Source organism: Engraulis encrasicolus, chromosome 10 (genome assembly GCF_034702125.1).
Source record: "Engraulis encrasicolus isolate BLACKSEA-1 chromosome 10, IST_EnEncr_1.0, whole genome shotgun sequence".
Lineage (NCBI taxonomy): Eukaryota > Metazoa > Chordata > Actinopteri > Clupeiformes > Engraulidae > Engraulis > Engraulis encrasicolus.
Genome location: NC_085866.1, coordinates 46,291,141 through 46,311,384, shown reverse-complemented (window position 1 = coordinate 46,311,384; position 20,244 = coordinate 46,291,141). Strand labels below are relative to the sequence as shown.

General features: G+C 44.1%; 3 protein-coding genes across 4 annotated transcripts in view; 2 read left to right on the top strand and 1 right to left on the bottom strand.

The window, feature by feature from the left end:
- The first annotated feature begins 34 nt into the window (after window positions 1-34).
- LOC134457168 (proteasome subunit alpha type-7-B-like) lies at window positions 35-2,243 on the top strand. The gene is made up of 7 exons (XM_063209017.1): window positions 35-228; window positions 309-435; window positions 646-770; window positions 904-1,026; window positions 1,239-1,358; window positions 1,474-1,536; window positions 1,653-2,243. The coding sequence occupies exons 1-7, from the start codon at window positions 133-135 to the stop codon at window positions 1,734-1,736; spliced, it is 738 nt and encodes a 245-aa protein (XP_063065087.1). The 5' UTR covers window positions 35-132; the 3' UTR covers window positions 1,737-2,243.
- lsm14b (LSM family member 14B) lies at window positions 1,871-5,375 on the bottom strand. The gene is made up of 9 exons (XM_063209016.1): window positions 5,135-5,375; window positions 4,821-4,984; window positions 4,446-4,581; window positions 4,022-4,213; window positions 3,642-3,713; window positions 3,398-3,556; window positions 3,143-3,302; window positions 2,543-2,697; window positions 1,871-2,397 (listed from the first exon to the last, which is right to left on the bottom strand). The coding sequence occupies exons 1-8, from the start codon at window positions 5,253-5,255 to the stop codon at window positions 2,547-2,549; spliced, it is 1,155 nt and encodes a 384-aa protein (XP_063065086.1). The 5' UTR covers window positions 5,256-5,375; the 3' UTR covers window positions 1,871-2,397; window positions 2,543-2,546.
- Window positions 5,376-5,517: 142 nt separating this feature from the next.
- Window positions 5,518-20,244, top strand: part of LOC134457165 (transcription initiation factor TFIID subunit 4-like) — a 31,325-nt gene continuing 16,598 nt past the window's right edge. The window contains exons 1-9 of one of the 2 annotated variants that reach the window (XM_063209012.1): window positions 5,518-6,598; window positions 6,751-7,680; window positions 8,969-9,120; window positions 13,049-13,168; window positions 13,800-13,922; window positions 15,145-15,267; window positions 15,570-15,659; window positions 17,084-17,419; window positions 17,944-18,079. In XM_063209012.1, coding sequence (XP_063065082.1) covers window positions 6,367-6,598; window positions 6,751-7,680; window positions 8,969-9,120; window positions 13,049-13,168; window positions 13,800-13,922; window positions 15,145-15,267; window positions 15,570-15,659; window positions 17,084-17,419; window positions 17,944-18,079 — 2,242 coding nt within the window. In that variant the 5' untranslated portion in view covers window positions 5,518-6,366. The remainder of the gene's footprint in view (window positions 6,599-6,750; window positions 7,681-8,968; window positions 9,121-13,048; window positions 13,169-13,799; window positions 13,923-15,144; window positions 15,268-15,569; window positions 15,660-17,083; window positions 17,420-17,943; window positions 18,080-20,244) is intronic. The other variant, XM_063209013.1, reaches the window with a different exon arrangement.

Below are 20,244 nucleotides of genomic sequence, written 5' to 3'. Positions count from 1 at the left end.
TACGTTGCGGCCAAGATGAGGCGCGCACAGAGAATGCGTTGGTCCTCTATCATTTTAGTTTCGCTTTTAGTTTTATTAGTGTCAAGTTCGGGACTTCACAGAAAGGATTCATATCTGTGTTGAAGATTCATAATGAGTTACGACCGAGCAATTACTGTTTTTTCGCCAGATGGCCATTTGTTTCAGGTGGAATATGCGCAGGAAGCTGTGAAAAAGGGCTCTACAGTTGTAAGTAATTCAACCAAAACTAAAGTATGTGTATTTGAATTTTCCGAGATTGTAATCATATCAACGGTACATTTATGAAGGTTGGTGTGCGTGGAAAGACTATTGTTGTGGTTGGAGTGGAGAAGAAGTCCGTCGCCAAACTTCAGGATGACAGAACCGTGCGTAAAATCTGCATGTTGGATGACAACGTATTCATGGCATTTGCAGGTATAGGACGCCTTTTCACTCCCCTACCGTTCACTTCCGCTTTACAGTCAAGTTTTCCAAACTACAAGTCCATACAAATTGAGTAGCTAGTTTCTAAACTTCAAATGTTACAATACTATAGGCCTACATTTTACAGCAATGATGATGAGGAATGTAAGCACCAGCTATGTAAATTAATGTTGGTATGGTATGCACTCTCCAAATGACCAGGCCTGACAGCAGATGCCAGGATTCTGATCAACAGGGCAAGGGTGGAATGTCAAAGTCACCGACTGACAGTGGAAGATCCTGTGACAGTGGAATACATCACTCGTTTCATATCCAATCTGAAACAGGTGCATACAGGTGCTTTTTAAAATGAAGTTCTGACAGTTTTACTTAACATGGTTTTTGTGGAGGCCGATCAGCGTTTTGGGCAATGCTGTCTTTAACTTGGGCCTAAAACAAATGAAACCATTTTTTGTTCAGCGTTACACTCAGAGCAATGGGCGCCGTCCATTTGGGATCTCCTCCTTGGTGGCAGGTTTTGACTTTGATGGAACACCACATCTTTACCAGACTGACCCATCCGGAACATACCATGCCTGGAAGGTAGCTACAGAATTCAAGATGAAGTTCTGTCCTTATCCATTCCATACAGATACAGCATAAAATGGTTGTCAGGCTGCAATGCAAATCACTTCCTATTTATTAACCAGCCGCATTGCTCTTTGAACACCCAAAGGTAGTCTTGGGGAAAAATGTCGCACTTTGGACTTAACACTGTGTAGTAGACAATGGATCAACTGTAAATATTGTTCTAGGCAAATGCCATTGGTAGATCATCAAAAACGGTACGGGAATTCTTGGAGAAGCACTACAAAGAGGAGCTTGTAGAGACAGATGAAGGAGCCATCAGACTGGCAATCAAAGCACTACTGGAGGTAAGCAACCTTTGAAGGGGTCTGAGGATAGAGCACCAAAACGGAACCAAATCTTTGAGCATCCAAGTCATTTATTAAGTTCTGTTAATAAGATCATGCATCCTCCTTACTGTAGGTTGTGCAGTCAGGTGGGAAGAACATTGAGCTTGCGGCCATGAAGCAGAATGAGCCTATGAAGGTTTGTGAGCATGTTTGACTCCCACGGTCTCAAGAACTGTTACTTTTGGATTGTATAGCACCCTAAATTCATGTTGGAGCCATTTTAAAACGTGTGCATTCGACTTTGTTTTCCAGGTTTTGGACCCGGAAGAAGTAGACAAACATGTCCTGGCATTGGAGAAGGAGAAAGAGGAGGCAGAAAAGAGAAAGAAAACTTAAACACCACCATATATCCCAATGGCAGCTATGGGCATTCACAAAAATACATTTTATAATGAGTGACAAATCCATACTGTAAAGCTTGCATATGTAACTAATAAACACCAGATTACAGAATCAGTACTACTCCAGTGTCTTGTATAGATATTTTGAATGTTTATTTAATCATATGCAGCAGCATGCGTGTCCCCACAAATAAGTTACTTCCTTCAAAAATGGATTTAAAAAAAAAAAGTTAAACGAAAAAGGTACATAAATCAGAGTGGGGTATCGCAGTTTCATAGATACAATTAATTTACATGTGGCTGTACATAAGTGCCATAAACAATTTGGGCTTGGCTCTGAACAATACATATAAATTCAGGAGATACACACCGTGTAATTGGCAGATCTCACAAATTGAAACGATGAGGTGATTATACAGGTCAAATTACTGTGCTAGATAGGACATTTATCAATAATCAAAAAACAAAAAATCAATACAAAAAGTATCCAAGAAAAAAATATCAGCATTCAGGTTATACATCAACCTCTTGCACATTTTGTTTATGTATTGTTTGGCCAAAGCACATTTACACATTTCAAAGGAAAACGAAAAAAGTACAAAAGCAAAATATTTATAGTACAAAATACAGGAAAATACTTAAGTTTCAAGAGGCACCTGCAAAACAAGCGATGAGATTTTCCATTAGTACCAACGACTACAGCTTCAAAACACAAATCCACATGGAATCATCTTCAAGTAAAATGTATATGACCTTCACCTAATGCCAAAAAAGGGAAGAAATAATAAGAAAAAAACTCACCATCTCAAATTCTGCCACTGCCTACTAGTCGCGGTAGACCTCCTCTTCCCCTTTGCCCACGATAACCCCCACGCATCCCCCGCCCCCTGAAGAAACGACCTGGAACTCCAAAAGTCTCCACGTTCCGCTTCCTCTCCTCTGCCCATGTGGTGCGCCTTTCATGGGAGCAAAACACCCAAACATAGGGAGTTAACAAGGGTTTGTGCTTTCCATGTCCTGGGGTTCTGAAATGTTTTGGGCCGGAAACAGCTAATGGCTAGCCAGGCCGTGCCCTCCTAGTGACGCAACAGCTTCAGCATTGCTACCAGTCAGGTCAAGGGCAATGCAAGTACTTTCTGAGTTCCCACAAATACGGGAACTCCTTCCACTTTGTTGGGGAGCAAACAATCATCAGCAAACCAAGGGAGGCCGTTTGGGAAATGTTAATTGTTATGCTCTTGATCAGACCAAGTCTAGAAGAGATTTGAAAGTCGATGATAATCAGGCTAGCTAATGGCCACCCTGTACCCCATTTTAGAACCACTGCTCTAGTATAGACATGGTAACGTCAGCAACTCACTTGGTTTATTTGTCCAAATTAAATAAGCAACACAGTCATACCTTGCCTTCATTTCTGAGGAGATGTTATCGAAAAAGCATTTGGCCTTGTTGTAGTAGCAGCTGGGCCCCAACGGGCCTTCCGGTGTGGTTCCCTCAGTGGTTTTCTCCTCAGTCTCTTCCTCCTTTTCTTCTGATTTCTCCTCATCATCATTCTTCACTTCTGCCCAGACAATTACAAGAGTTTGGTGAAAACCAGTTTAAACGCCATACTTTAGAGCCATATGATGGGTTTGGGTATATAAATAAAATGTGCACCTTTGACATTCAGCTGCTCTTGAATCTCCCTTTCAACATCTTTGTTGAACTGTGCATGGGCAGTCTCAAAGTCAAAGTCAGACTCAAACTGGAGTATTGTGGGTTTTGTGCTAGAGGCGTTCATCTTGCCTCTACCACGATTCCTGGATCGTCGCGGACCTATTCAAATAAGAGTCATGCTATGAGAAATGAATCACCACAACACAAAGCAGATGAAATTGTGGGCTTGATTACACAAACACACCTTGGCGTCTTCTCTGTGGTGGTCTGTTCTCATCTCCTTGCCTTGGCGAGTTTGGTTGTGCAGTGGGAACATCTGTGCAAAGATTTAAGTACATAACTAAATCTTCAACGAGCCAAAAAAGTTCAAGAGAAAATAAATAAAGTGTTGAAAAAAAAGATCCCAGGACTGCGCTGTTGTCAAAATGCCACAGATCAAACATTTCCAAACAGTGACGTAATACTTGTAAAACTAACTCCAGACAAAATGTTACTTAGAAATCTAGTTAGTTACACGCACACTTACAAAAGACTACAAGATGCAGCGCCACTACTCTGCAGCTGGAACGGCACAGTTAGACCAAACACCCCTAAAACAGAAGAGGACAAAGACTGGTCACTCACTGCCTTGCCCCGAGGACCTCTGGGATTGCAGGTTTCCACTCCTTCCAGGTCTACCTCCATTTCGCCTCTGTGGCTGCACTACTCCTCCATACGCACCCTTTTTCTGAGCCTGAGCTTTCTGTACCGTCACCGTCTGGACAGCCTGCTCAACCATTGGGCCTCTTCGGGCTGGAAAGCCATGCATGCCTGCTCCTGCAAACAGAGACCACACAAAGCTGGAGATTATGGGCTCCACCCAGCTACACATGGATTGTCCTTGTGGTGTGTATTTAATAGGACTAAACTGACAAGCAGCACAAAACATGGCATTTTAACAATGAGAGGAGTGCTTTCTAGTCTTTGATTATTTCAACAACTTTGGCAAAAAGTTTATAGATGTTGTACACCCATGGTGTCCAATATCTTCAATGATGCTCATACTCACCTAGACCCATCGCTGCTGCATAGTGCTGGTTCAGCAGGGAGCTGGCGGCGAGCTGGCTGTAGGATGGCATCATACCTCTGTATGGCGAATACGGCGCATGGGAAGATGGACCACCTGCAGAGCTGCCAATGGACGACTAGGAAATAAACAAAAGTTGTGTTGGATCAATGTATGTGATGACCAACCCAAAATGTCAAACGCATTTAAGTAGACGTTGTACAAAACCTCAATTATAACCTCTAAGTGTAAAAGGTTAAAGACATCCCTTAAAGAACACATGCAAACGGTCTTCCATAAAATGGGATTTAGGCATCGATGCAGTCCACTGCCATTTTGTCAAAGGCCAAACAACAGTATTTTTGGTCAATTCCTAACCTGAACTATTGCAGGGTCTTGGGGTAAATTGTGATGCAGTTTTGGAGGCTCACAGACTGTAAGGTCCTTGATATCACTGCCTCTGAAAATGATGTAATCAAAGACTTCATCTCTTGGTGGTGCAGGCTTGTCTGTGGGCCTTCCCTCTGTCCCAAAGGACTTCACTGAAAAAGTTGAAGGAGTTGCGTCACCAAATGTAACAAACCATCAGAAGGACACAAGGGCAAAAGTGAAACTTAAAGTCTTAACATCAACGTTTACAGCTTTGAGCAGCTACAACGATGCTAACAAATCAAAGAATCCCTCCAGCTCACCTTTCGCCAATGCCACAGTTGAGTTGTCAGTATCAATCGTGTACAGCGTGCCCTCATAACGTATCAAAGCCTTTGATATGAGGCTAATTTTACTACCGAGATAAGGAGTGCCAGTACTCATGGTTAGCCACCGTTTGTCTGCTTACAAAACTTTGACGTTAGAGAAACTGTCTGCCTTTAGAATTTCAAGTAGCCTAGCTAAAGCTCATCAAAATTTGGCGTTCATTCAGGCAGGACCACGCTGTCACATGACCCCCCACATGGCAAAGAATTTATAGGATCCTCGTTGGCCCAAATCATCACGCCCGTTCATCAGCTTGCACCTGTGGCGTGTGTGTGAGGGCCTCGATGGTCACTCACTTTGAAGACGTGGATCAATATTGTACATTTTGAAGCTGCTCTAAATTGAGGCTGAGAGAAATACCCTGCTGTGCACATAAATAACACATCAAATAAGTATAGCCGATCGTTTTTGTTGTTGTTTTTTTTTAAATAAGAAATTCGCTCAACCTTCAACTGACACTGTTGAATGAGGGGATGGGTGTTTTTAATTGTAGCTTTCCAGTGTTCTGCAACATTGTAACCACACGCAGCCTATTTCCTTTTTTGCAACAGTGTATCAGCTTAAGTGGGCAGCATTCAATTGTTACATCAAGTGATACATGTAACGGCGTACGTCTCTGGAAGTGGAAGACTCATTGCACAGCTCTGTACTGGGTCTACGGGGAGGGCAAAACACATCGAAGGAGGGGTAACGGATGATTTGAATGAATTGTTGCTCGGACTGACAGTTGCGCCTCCCATGCCTTTACTTGGATGGCTGCAGTCCCACAAATGGCGCCCTCGTTCGCAGGTCGCAGTCACAGTTGCTGCCTGACTACGGAAGGGGAGAAACTACGCAGCCATCTTGAGGACAAGTCGAAACACGGAAAATTATGTTATACTCCTCCAGTTGACCTTCAATCACTTTTTACATCTGACAGATGCCTTAAACTAACGATACTGTCGCTGTACATTGCGAATGAACTCGAATGCAGTGTCTCTAACTAGTCTTGTCTCCTCATCCGTCGAGTAGTTGATGGCACTGAAATGCATTCTGAAATGCAATGTTCAGCCATTTGTCCCACTCTTTAAATCCAGCAACAACCAATCACAGTAGTCCGGAATCCCTGGTCAGTGACGATTCACCCAATCGGCGCATGCGTCTTACGAGCGAGCGTAGCTGAGTAAAGATGGCGGCGGGCTCCGATTTGCTGGATGATGTTTTCTTTAACACGGAGGTGGACGAAAAAGTAGTTAGCGATATAGTTGGATCTTTGGAGTCTGAGCTTACTGGAACAGGTCACGGAAACTCAGCAGTCAGGGTTCAAGGTGTTGTAAACCACATCAGTAACTCGTCTGGGAGTGCTAATTCCAGTGTCCAGGACAACAAAATGGGACTTGCACAAGAGCTTGTAAAAGCAGGTAAGGTACAGTAGCTGGTTAGCTAATTTTGGGCACGTTGTTTTGCTGTTTTCTTTTCTCCACGTCAAACAACAAAAACTAAACCTTACGCTGCAGCCGATTGCTTTGACATTTAACAGTTCCATATTTAATGTTTATTTCCGCTTTTCAAGGCGCCGGAGTGCCAGGGGGTGTCATTAATAATACGAGGTCCCAGGGTTCAACTATGGATGCAGCAGTGGGGACCACATCAGCGGCTGGGTCGGGCACGCAAGTGGAGATTAACCAAGGCAAAGCAGGAGCTGGCAGCACGGTTCTTACGGCCATTCCAAACCATGGAGCTGGCCTCGGACAAAAAGGGACGCTTGGCATGCCAACTTTGAATGGAAGTAACGTTGTGATAAACTCTCACAGTTCAGGAAGTGTTCCCGCTACTCCCGGGACAACAGCGAGCTCAATCAACAGTGTCGGCGGCACCGGTCCCGCTGTCACAGTTGTCAACAACGGACCTGGCTCCATGGTGAAGGGGCAGACGATAGTTATACCTTCTTCTTCTAGCACTGTAATACAAACATCTTTAATGAACACACCGAATGTGGTCACATCGACTGTGATATCGTCTCAAACTTCATGTTTAACCACCGGACCCACCGTGACACTAGTGAGGCCGCCTATGCAAACGTCGGGACCGGTTACCACGCAAAACGGGAGTAACAATTCTGTTTTGACTGCAAACGTCAATGTCGCACACATGGCACTCTCGAACACTTCAACACCTGTTAGCTCAAGCCCTTTGATCAACAAGTCGGAATCACCGAAAACTATTATCCAACCGACGACACAGACTGGGTCTCCCACTGTTGTTGCTGGAAACCTGACTCTTGGACAGCCAATGCAAAGTACATTGCAGCCAGGTACAACTGGCGCTGCCTCTGTTGTTGGAAAAAGCCCAGTTTTGCAAAATGTGACAAGAACGTCTGTTCCATCCACGATCACTGCCAGTCCAGGAGGCATACGTGCAATCGCACCTCAGGTGCTGGCACCCAGGTTACCAAATGCTCAACCGAATCAGCCAAACGTTCAGAATATCCAACTTCCCCCAGGTAACCATTCACAATATATTGCTTGTCACGACATCCGTCAAAATAATATACAATTTAAAGTTGTTTGGGAATGTACAGTGGGAACTTTGACATGTTGTGCTTCAAAGTGTTTCAGTTTTCACTCTGGTGTGGGCAAGTCTGAGTGAGAAATAACCCTGTTCCTTAACCTTCAAAAGTAGCGAAAGTGTCTAGTAAGAACATTGTAATACATGGTGCATTACATAGCAGCATCAGAAATACTTTTCAACTCTTGTCCCCTCCATAGTGTTGTGCACCTTCATGTTAAAATCAAAAATGAAACTACCCCCTCTTTCCTGAGATTGTACCTTACGTAATGAGTGTTTGAGTTTCAGAGGTAGAGAGAGAGAGAGAGAGAGAGAGAGAGAGAGAGAGAGACTGAGCAGGTTAGCTTCTGTAGATACAATGTTGGTTGTTGTGGCAATCAATGTTACATTGATTGAAGGATAACATGCCTCAAAGACTGCTTAATCATTTTGCCAACCTGTCTTTGTCACTCGCAAACTTATGGATCAAATGGCAGTTTATGCCACCCCTTTGAAGACCCCCTCTAAATCCTTGTAATGTATGTTATATTAATGTGTAGAGTGCTGGTCTGTTGTCTGTAATGTCACTTTAAGTTAAACAGGGTCTATATATGCACAGCTAGTCACCAATGATTTTAGAATCATCTTTCTCATTCTTTTTTTGGCTGATTGAGAGTAGTTAAGTTATTTAACGCTTTTTTGAGTGAGGAACAATTTGTTTCCAAACAAGTTGTGTGGCCTCTGGACCCGTAAAATGTCAGTTGACTGTGCGCACTGAGATATGACTAGCCTGCTTTATCTGCTTTCCCACAATACTTTGAGTGGGACTCTGTATTCATATGTGGCTGTGATTTTCAGCACACAGATTGACCTCACATTTGTTTAGTGACAAGGCAAGTCCAGTCGGTTGGGGAGCCTTCTAGTTGTGCAAGCCAACTGAGATATACAAACTTAAGTCACTCTGTCCAGTGTGGTAGGGTTGAGAATAGGTCCACGAAGACCATCAGATCAAGATTGTTTGATTTTATGAATGCACTTAAGAGCAGTTTCACTTTTAACCAGCACAAAATTAAAAAGTCACTGTCAGGAACATGGTGAAATGTATGTGAAATGTTGACTGATAAAATGAGCATGCAGATAGTGATCGTCCATACAAAACCCTTCACCCTTATTTGACTGTGTGTGTGTGTACGTGTGTCTGCCTACCTCCCTGTCTGCCTTTGTGTCTGTCTGTGCACACCCAGGCATGGTTCTGGTGCGCAGCGAGAGTGGGCAGTTGCTGATGATCCATCAGCACACGTTGGCCCAGATGCAGCAGGCCCAGTCCCAGGGTGCCATGGCAGCGCGACCTCCCGCCCCCACCAGCTCTCCGCCTGTCCAGATCACCTCTGTGCAGGTACAGTAGGATGCGTATGCTTACTACCAAACACTGTGTATATGCGATCTGATTTACTCATTTGATGTATTTTCAAAAGAAAGGATGGCACCCATTAACTGGAGAGATCACTCCGGAGCAGCACAGATGCAATTATTTTCTTTGTTTAATCAAGTGCACTGCACAACATAGGGAAATTAAAAGAAGAAAATAAGTTGATTAAAAGAAGAAAATAATTGTATCAGTGCTGCTCTGGTGTCCTCTCTCCAGTTAAGATTCCCAGTCTGTCTCAGCTGCCCATGGATCAGATGACAAAACAGAAGCACATGGAATAACCTCTTTGTTGATGTCACCCATTAGTCAGTTTCAGCTTCTGTCTTTTGGAGTTGTGTGTTGTTTTTGGGAATTGGCACCCAGTTGTAGTTATGCTGTGTTAGTTGAGCATGTTATCTGAACTTTAGATGTATTCGCCTCAGTGTATGCTGCTTCTTTTCAACATTCTCCTGGCGGCAGCAACACTTCAAGGGTAGTTAAGTGATTAAGTCTCAGGTTTAATAGAACAGGTCTGGCAAGAATAGCCTTTTGGTCTTTGTTTACAGATGAAGGATGGCATATAATAACTGTATTTGTAGAGCGCAATTCATACAGCATGCAAGGTCAAAGTGCAAAGTCCTGCAAACAGCTGTTTGGCTATCGCTCGGTTTACTTAAAGCAGGTTTATCACTTTTTTGTATATCACCCATGGAAATCTGAATTCTTAATCCCTTATTGGTTGTCATTGATCAGTCACTGTGCTTACCTGAGTCCCTTGAAATCTGATTGCTGTTGATTGCATGCATCTTGCTAGATTACTGATGTGGTATCTCTGTTGCATGCACTCTCTCCATTCCAATGTAAGTTTTAAAAATAATAAGTCTCTCCATAAACATAAAACTTAGTCTCAGGACACTTAAAAGGTAGTAGAGGTATACTGCTCCACAAAGGCAAAGTGCAGTAACTATGGCAACATTGAAACTGAGAAAAATGCCTTCAAAGTTTTGGTATTAGTTTGAATATTGTAGTTAATGCAAATTTTAAATGGCAATATCTCTAAAACGAGACGCGTTTGGACCATAAGATTTTGTGTTTTGTAACAAGTTAAAGGAGGTGTAATGAAGACATTTTTTCTGTCTAAAGTCAATTTTGCCAATGTGTGTAGTTACTAAGGCTGTAACGATACACCCAACCCACGATTCGGTTTGTATCACGATATATGACCCACGGTTCGATATGCCCCACGATTTTATTTTATTTTTAAAGGAAAAAAAGAAGAAAATAAATTATAGGCCTATATAGGCTATATATATGATTTCTTTTTGCATTTAGGCCTACCTGCCTACATTAATTTTGTAGGTGTACCTAAATGATGCTGCAGATATACCACTGCAACCTGTTCCCCAGGTGTTGACATCAAAGCACAATAAGGGATATTAGTTCACCAAGGAAAAGTAGGCTTCTTATTAATAGGCTTAGATCATATGATGCTGAGATGCTGACCGTGTGTGAGGGAGACAGAGACGGAGAGAGAAGGGTCAGGGTTACAGTAGGTAGCCTATTAGCCTAGTCTAACAACTGTCTCACATTATCAAACATTATCCAATTAATATCCAAACATTAACTGAAACAACACTGGTCATATTTCGTCAGGAAACATGTTGTGTAAAGTTACTTACAAAAATGCAACACTTAATTTTGATGTTTAATATTTTTTAAACTTTTTTGATCGTGCAGCAGCGCGCGCACGCTTATACAAACAAAACTCGAAACTCAGTTAGCCTATGTTCTCACTATGCAACAGGCACGTTGTCCTTTGTTTGGTTTTGTGATTTGACATTTTGTCAAGAGCGGGAATGGATGCAGGCTGAAATGGAGCATGTTTTCGCTAGGCAGGCGGTCAATGCGGGGAAGAATAACGCTGCCTATTAATATCCACATCGACCTCAACGTTCGCCCGACTTCAGACACTTCCCTGATAGAGCGTCGCGTGGTTTATGAATTTGGGCAGGCGGAGCATCTCCCTCTCTCGCTCTCTTTCTCTCTCTCTGCTCAACGTCTATCTCCACTCAACAGCATCGGCGCATGCATGAATCTTAACACCTTCACACGTTTGATAAAGCCTTCTTGGGTCTGTTGTTCATTTCTGTGCTTTACCTTCCGACGTTTCCGAGTGTTTCGTCTCGCGGAGGTTGCTCAGGCAATTGATAATAACAAATGCACTGGTTGGACGGAACATTTTATGAGGGATGAATGGAAGTGTTACTCGCACATGTGCGCCCCTTTTCTACTTGTCTTTTTTAAGCGCATATGCAAACATTTGCCTTTATGCTGCTGTTTTCTAGACTGAGGGGTAACAACAGAGATTTTGTTAGGGAAGAACTTTGGTAACAACTTTTAAAGGGCGCATCGCGATTCTGCGAGGCAGTTTCGCGATAGGGGTTCGTGGGTCTGCGTACCGCGATACCTCGGTTCGATGCAATATCGTTACAGCCTTAGTAGTTACTGTACTTTGCCTTTGTACAGCATTGTATAGGTAGTTGAGGCAACATGGGGCATTGTATAAAATAAGCAATAAAACATCATGACTAAATAGCTGCAAATGACCAAATGAAAAACAGGAAATGTTAAATTCACTGTACTTAAAGGCCAACTTCCGATAAAACACAGTTTTACTCACTCCTTTTGAAGATCGGACGGTCACCCCAAGTTAAACTCACTTGCAAGGCTCTCATAGCGGTGCGTCACCTCGCCTGGCTGTGTTTCCTGGTGTTTCCCAATTGACATAAATAATGCAGAGAAACGAGCAAATCACGAAAGCCTTTCTGTGTTTCGTCACGTCGAAAGAAGGCGTTGCCCACAAAGGTTTATGTCGACCCATTTTTCTAAAAACATGTCGAGTAATTTTTTTTCTGCTTGTTTTCAATACAAGCAACGTCTGGTGGCCTGAAATCTAGCTTAGCTTAGCTATCAGCTGGTTGCTACTCTCAGGTACACACACAGCACAAAGCCTCATCCATACAGCAAGCCCACTCTGGTTGCTCCGTGCCTGCAGCTCGCCTAGGGGTCGCTGTCGAAAGAGCACAGCCCTGAATGGAGCATGCACGCCTCCGTTGGCGCCCCTATAGTGCAGTACCACCTGGGGAAGTGACGACTCTGTTTTCCATTACATTCTCTCCAAGAACAGGAGGACTGAGCCAATCAGAGACCCATTTCCACGAGAGCAGGAAGAGTGAGCCAATCAGAGACGCATTTCCACAAGAAACACGGAACACCCTCTCGTTTCTCCACAAGCCACCTTGCTGGCTTGCAAAAACGGCTTGAAACAAAGCAACCAGAACGTTTTTTAAAACAGGACCAACGCGTAACCATTGACAGTAAATAGAATGGACGCCAAATCAACGCTATTTGCCATTCAACGCTTTGAAGCCAGATTTGGGAACATTCCAACTTACATTCCACCTTAGCAACGCCAAACGCAGGTGCTGATTGGACAACAACAAGACTTCTAACGGTCAATCAAACCATGTTCTGATGCTCATTGGTCAATTTAACTTTTAATATCTCTCTAAAACAAAACATCACCACAAAAAATCACCACCCTGGTAAGTTGGAGAGCAAGGGGACCTACTAGTTGAGCGAAAAATTATCCCCCTGGAGTGGCATTTAAGGGAGATACAGGGTTTTATGTCTCTCATAGGAATGAATGGGATTTGGCCATTTTTTGGTCTTTTTGGGTCCAACCTTGGCTCCAACTTGGCTTCAACAATGAAATAGAATTTTGGCCTCCATTCTATTTACTCTCAATGCGCGTAACACATTCAATAACAATGGGGAACACAGCAATATTAATGAAATGACGTTGAGAGGCCATCTTTAAACTCCATTCTAATGCCCCATTCCTCCTCTCCTTCAGGCCCCTGGCACTCCCATCATCCGTCAGGTGGCTCCGAGCACCATCATCAAGCAGGGCTCCCCAGCGGCCCAGACCACTGTGCAGGCCACCACTACGCTCCAGAGGCCGCCGGTCCTGCAGGTAAGCCCAACGCCACCATCGTCTAAACCCACCTGGTTGACGGGACAGCTCTATGTATTGCACACTTACACCATTGAAGCAACACTAAGCAGTTGTTTTGTGGTGTTAAAGTAATGTTTTCAAAGTAATTTCAGTGCTTCATCAACCTGTAAAAGGCTGAAAAGCGCTTCTGTTTTTAAGATTCTACATGTGGTAAAACTGAACTAGGCAAGTTTGGAGGACTGAGGCACCTCCCTGTATTTGGGTCAATGTCTGGGTTTTTTTTGGGGCTCAGACGTCAACCCCAGGTAATGCCCTTAAATAAATTAGTAATTGGTTATTAATGTATCAGCAATGCATATGCTTGTTGGATAATCCACTAAAAAGAAAAAAAGTCCATACAGTAGACGCCTTAGCTGTGGTTGCACCACCCTGACGTGTGCTACTTGTACTACTAAAATGTCATTGACCCATTTCAAATTCATTGGCAATTCCATTTCCAGCCCACAGTTTGATCAGTAAAAGTCTACTGCAGTGTTGCTTTAAGTCCATTCCCAGCGCTCTCAAAGGCTGTGTGCACACAAAGCAAAAACCCAAACATGCAAGAAATGACCGCTAACATGAAGCATAACCACCAACCTTGATCCCTCAGAACATCATGTTGGGGGGTGCTGCGGGCGCTGCCCCCACTGTTGGAACGCCACCCCCAGTGCAGCCTGGGAAGGCGGCGGCACAGAAGGTAGTGACGCCCAGAGCCCTCGCTGCTACGACTACGGTGAGAGAGGGCGAGGTCTTGAGTTTTGGTATTGACCAACCCCAGTCCATAGCCTCAGGGTGCATAAGCATTTCTTATTAAACTATTGCTGACTGCAAACATTTTTTTTTTTAAAAATTTCTGTTTCGAATGCTGGGGGGAATGTAAAAATGAAATGTCTGCTTTGGTGAGCTGTCACAGGAGTGTTTTTAGGATTGTAATTTTTAGGATTGTAATTAGTGTTATGCTGACTTCTTGGCCCTCATCTACTAAGAACTATGAGGATTTCCTACTAAAAAGTGTGGATATGAAAATCTTAAAAGATAAGTACAGACAAAAAAATGTCAGTGATTTTTTCCTGTGAAATCTTGCACACATTAACAAGCTCATGAGAGCCCAACTGTCCGCCTCGCCTCCTCCCTTAATTATTCTACATTAATATTCTAATTGGTATAAACAGGCCCATCCATGTGCCCTCATTGGTTGAAGGAATGGTGAGAGGAAAGGGGGAAACCAGTACAAACTTTTTGTGAATGCGAGGTGGAGGTGGCCTTAATATTAATTAAAAAACCTGCTGCGTACAATAGCAAAATTACTTTACCGTGTCTAAAATGTACCATTTGATTATACTTGGGTGTGTTTTTTTTCTTTCCAAATCACGCACCTCTATGTTCAAACCCACTTTTGACTGACTGCATTTTGTCATTTTATGCCATGCTCCATGAGCACATACAGCACATGCAGTTGCGCTGCGTGCCTCAGTTTGCGGCCAGATGACGAAATGCACCAGAAATGTACTTACAGCAGCTCTGAAAATTACATGGAGATCCTCACTTTTCCACATCTAGTCAGTCTTAGTACATCCGAACATATCCATGGAAAACAACTCAATAGTAGCAGTAGTAGTAGTTTGGGTTAGGGGCTAGGGACTTGGGTTAGGGGCTATGCTTTGGGTTAGGGGCTCTGCAGTTGTCTCAGAGTAGTGACTGGCTTCTTTTTGTAACTGGCAGCTTTGTAGACGTCAGGTGGTGATGACAGCCATGTTTGTATGTGAATGGCATGGGATTTGTTTGTTTTCTTGTTTGTGAGAAATAGCCTGCCGTAACCCGACCTTCAGATATGTTAAACAAAAATCTGCTAACAGCGCAAGTGATTTGACTTAGCAGCAGTTGACTTTGCTGCTATATTCAACTTCATGTTTTCTCTGTCTCTGTCTTTTTTTGCTTTTTTTGCCTCTCTCCAGGAAACCCTGGAGAATGTGAAGAAGTGCAAGAACTTCCTATCCACGCTGATCAAGCTGGCATCCAGCGGGAAACAGTCGTCGGAGACCGCTGCCAACGTGAAGGAGCTGGTCAAGAGCCTCCTGGTACGTCTGTCTGTGTCCCTCTGTCTGGCGGTGTTATCTGGTAGTCTCTCGTTCCCCTTTCTGGCTTTGCCGCTTGTGCAGATGGTGGTGTCCACAGAAACGAGCCAAACTGTATCATGCTGCAAACCACTCCTCTTCGGGGATCTGATAGATTTTTTTAGGACTCAGAGGATTTTTTTTAATAAGCATCGATACTATCCAGCTTGCAGCTCACTTGGTTGACAATGGGAAATTACATTTCAAACAACTAAAATGCACCCCTGACTGTTTGTCTTGTTGTGTTTTGTACCTCTCTCTTGCAGGAGGGGAAAATCGAAGCGGAGGACTTCACCAGTCGACTGTATCAGGAGCTCAACTCCTCCCCTCAGCCCTACCTCGTGCCTTTTCTGAAGGTAAGGCAATGTGGAGACCTCTCCTCGGAGGCAAAGCAAGCCTCTCCTCGGAGGCACACGCAAGACTTTGCCCTATCAAAAGACCAGTTAATAGTCACCACACAAAAATCTGACGTGAGACTGAGACAAAACTATCTGTCAGAAGACACAAGCTTCTAAGGTGTATGCACAGAAAAAAAACCAATAAGTAGATGATGACTCTTGTTATTTGTTTTGATTGAAGAGTAATCTTTCCTTCTGTGCGATGGAAGTTTTGGTCTCAGTGTCCTGTGATTTTACAATTTCGGCCACCTACACAAGGGCTATAGGCTTTGATGACATGCAGTATGTCTGTGTTTGATGGTTTTCTTTCAACCTTTGTCATTTTTACATGTTGCTGTATATGCAGCCTTTACTTGTTTAGTTTTAATAATGCCTGTTGGAGTTGGAGTAGTAGCCTGTCAGATCTGTGCTTCAACGTTTTACAAGTTGATTACGCACTGAGTTTGCTTTTCCTCTTACATGGGCTACAACCAGGGGTTGACATTGGTACCTGCGAGCCCAGCCAAATGCTGGCAAAAATTGTCTGTGGCTAGTAATCATTTCAGTATCATGATCCAGCCACTTTGGCGCGTAGTTCGTTCTTGGGTATGGCATATCACAGTAGCCTGTAGTCTATAGTTTGCCGCATGTGCATCAACTGGAGGCTAGTAGACAAAAATGAGGCTAGTAGAAAGGCGGAATGGCTAGTGACTCAAAAAAACCAACTAAACAAACAAAAACCCCTCAGTGGCAAAAAAGTCAGCATCAAGCCCTGGTCCTAACGGCAGCCAGTTAGTTTGGTGGAGTTGGCTATGTCTGTAGTTGCAATGACACAGCCCCACTTCCAACCAGTCAACCGACTGAAGAGAAAAATTACTCCCAGCTTTTGCTTGCTAAGCTGTGCTGTGTGCATCCAGCTGTAGTGTGCTGTTGCACACCAGAGCTGTTGAAGTATGTTGGTATTTGTTCTCCTATAGATATTGAAGGGACTTCAGGCACAATAGCGATGAGAAGACTTTCCCGGGTAAATCGATAAGCCTGGTCGAATGAACGGACTGTTTTAGTGGGCGGGCAGTGTGATGGGGCAGTCGAGTCAGCATAATGGGAGTCCAATGTAGTATTTAGTGGAGCGCCCTAACTGCTGCTTCCCTCCCCCTCACAGTGCAGACGGGTATTAGAAGTCTGATGCCACTGTTGTCTTTATTGTTTCCTCTCATTTCTTGCTCTCTTTTAATTCATTCTCTCTATCTCTGTGTCCATCTTTCTCGCTCTCTCTCTCTCTCTTTCTCGCTCTCGCTCTCACTCTCTCTCTTTCTCTCTCTCTCTCTCTCTCTCTCTCTCTCTCTCTCTCTCTCTCTCTCTCTCTCTCTCTCCCCCCGCCTTCCCTCCTCCCCCCTTTGCAGAGGAGCCTTCCAGCCCTCCGTCAGATGACCCCCGACTCCACCGCCTTCATCCAGCAGAGCCAGCTGCCCCCGCAGCAGCAACAGCCCCAACCCCAGCAGCAGCCGAAGAGCCAAGGGGCCCCCCAGCCCACCTCCACTGCCCTCACCGCTGTGGTGCTGGGGGGCTCTGCGACCCAGCGGACCGCCATCCAGCCTGCCCCCACCTCCTCCCACATCAAGACCACCCCCACCCCCGCTGCTGCAACTGTTGGCACCACTGCCAACGCCACCGTCACCCCTTCGCCTCATCATCCAGTCATTAGCTTGGCCCAGACAGGTCCAAACAAGCCCAGTTTGGTAAGAGGGTGTACACACACACACACACACACACACACACACACACACACACACACACACACACACACACACACACACACACACACACACACACACACACGTGCACCCAGTAGCGGACCAATTGCACACAGGGCCCCAGGCCAAAGCACTGATAGGGCCCGACATACTGCCTGTCAAGGTCACAATAGGGCCCCCACCATCAATGCGAGAGAGCCCTGTGGCCAGGGACAAATGCCCTGATTGCCCCGCCTACATCTCCGCCCCTGCGTGCACCCACCCACCGCACACACACCAGTCCAGTTGAGTTTTCATTGACCTTGGTCATCACACATGGTATTATCATTATCGCTCACTTTCGTTTATGCGTTTCTTTTTCAATTAAGGTGCAATTAAAAGTTGTCAAGCCTGGTACTGAAGTATTTGAAGCTAAACTGTGTGTGTGTGTGCGTGTGTGTGCGTGTGTGTGCGTGTGTGTGCGTGTGTGTGTGTGTGTGTGTGTGTGTGTGTGTGTGTACGTACTCTAGATTCTCCAACACCCCCACCAGCAGGGGACCATTCGGCCCCAAGTCACCATCGCCCAGACGTCTATGGTGGCCCTGAGGGGTCAGACACACACCCGCATGTTCGGCCCTCAGACCGTCGTCAAGCAGCTCTCGGCAGGTGAGTGGGATATGCTGTATGTGTGTAGCCTTACTATCATCGACTTTCAAATCTCTTCGAGACTTGGTCTGACCAAGAGCATAACAATTAACTTTTCCCAAATGCCATGGTTGACCTAGCCTGGTCCTGACCATCCCATAATACTACCATTTCATTTCGTATTCATGGCCTGGAGCTTGTGTGATCTGACGCGATTGCAGGAAGCGGGAAGTTTGCACTCAGTTATGGTTTGAAATGATTGGACAGCTCTCACCAATCGCCGACAGTTACTAAACAACAACACAGCGCAGACCAGAGCCCTTGGCGCAGACGTTTTCTTTATCATCACGAGCGTCCTCCCCCTTTTCCCCCCACGTGGGGCGCTTATTCGCTTATTGGCTGTTTTCCGGGGGGGCGTTGTGGGACCAGGGGGACCAGACTACCGTAGTGGAGCCAATCCTTTGGCGGAAGTACGTTGAATGGCTCGCGAGGCTATGGTTGACCCGCTTCATTTGGTCTGCCTAAGGTTGTTTGATTCCCAACAAAGTGGGAGGACTTCAAGTACTTGCATTGCACTTGACCTGACTAGTAGCAACGCTGAAGGTGTTGCGTCACTAGAAGGGCACTGCCTGGCTAGTATGTGTGCAAGTCCTACATCTTCCTCCCGTCCCGTCCTCTGGCTTGTAGCCTTGTGATGACTTTACGTCATTGATGATTGAAATTTCTTTCCACAAAGATCATCATCTCATTTGCAATTGGGATGTTGAATGGGGAAAACTCTCCAAAAAATGATTCTGCCCAGGTTGACGGCAAGGAAATGTGACTGCTTTTTTTTTTTCACGGAAGCAGGGCGATCCTGAGCGTACAGAAAAGGAGGAGAGGAACTAGTTTGGAATGCATACTGTGTGTGATCCTTAACCCTCAAGCGACCGGCCTGTTTTTGCGACTAATCTGACCGAGCGGGGTCATTTATGACCCCAAGGAGTTTGTATAGAAATACCACTATATAAATTATTTTTTGGGGTTCATTCAAATTTATTTACATCTTGCACATACTTGTCCCTCATTTAAAGCAAAAAAAATGTGAATTTGAACATTTTATTGTTTTGCTAAAAATTAGTCAAAATTACATACGTATATGCTAAATATGATGTATGCCTTCATTTGCATATGTAAATATCAAAATACAAAAAACATCCAATACATTTTTTTCTTCATCAGTAATCAACTGAGAAAGTTTCATGGTGATATCTATCATTTACATTTTTTAGCCTATTCACTTGTAGTAGTCTTACCATAATAATACAGTATATTTATGCTAATTATGGAAATTGCTCAAAGTGAAACTTTGGGAAATCAATTCATTAGGCCCATAGATGATACTTCTGCAATAAAACCTTAGGGTACTCAACATTTCTGGGTTCATGAAATTACAAGATCAGAGAATATGGTAATTTACATAGACAAAACCATGTCTCAAACATATAACCTTTTGCACACTCAAAATTTATCTGAAACTTTTTCTGGACATTGTAGCTGTGAATAGGTTTCTTCCATATGTATTAGAGCAAAGAAATGATTCAACTGATGCTTCAGCCTTTGTATAGCCATATAATAAGCAGGGCTTGAAAACGAAATTATTTTTCAAACGTTCCGTTCCGAACGGTTCAGGCAAGTTTCAATTTAACGTTTTCGTTCCTGCAATCGTTCCCCCACAAAAATATCGTTCCTGAACCGGTTCGGAACGAAAAATAACGTTCGTTCTTAACGTTCCTGCAGTGTTTAACGGCCATATTAAGTCTATTTTCGTGGACTTTATCTTAGAATAGACGTACTCATTATTTCCCCTTGATTTACACAGCTATTCTCAAAAATAATAACACACCTAAAAACACTCAGATGGGCTATCCATCCTGGCAGATTTAACCGGATGCCTATAATTCTTATCAAAAGTAGCCTATGCCAGCCCAGTAGCGGTGGGTGGATGTTGATTAGGGAGGCACAATACAGCCAGAGAGAGTTTTAAAAAAAATAGCCAGAGAGAGTTCCTAAAAAAATCTCTGGAATAGCGCAGGTAAACGTCAGCATAATAAGAGGTGTCGATAGGCATGGATTTCAGTTCTTGCCTAGCTCTATTTAATAGGCCATGATTAGGTTTGCAGCAAGTGAAACGTGTAAGTAAAGGG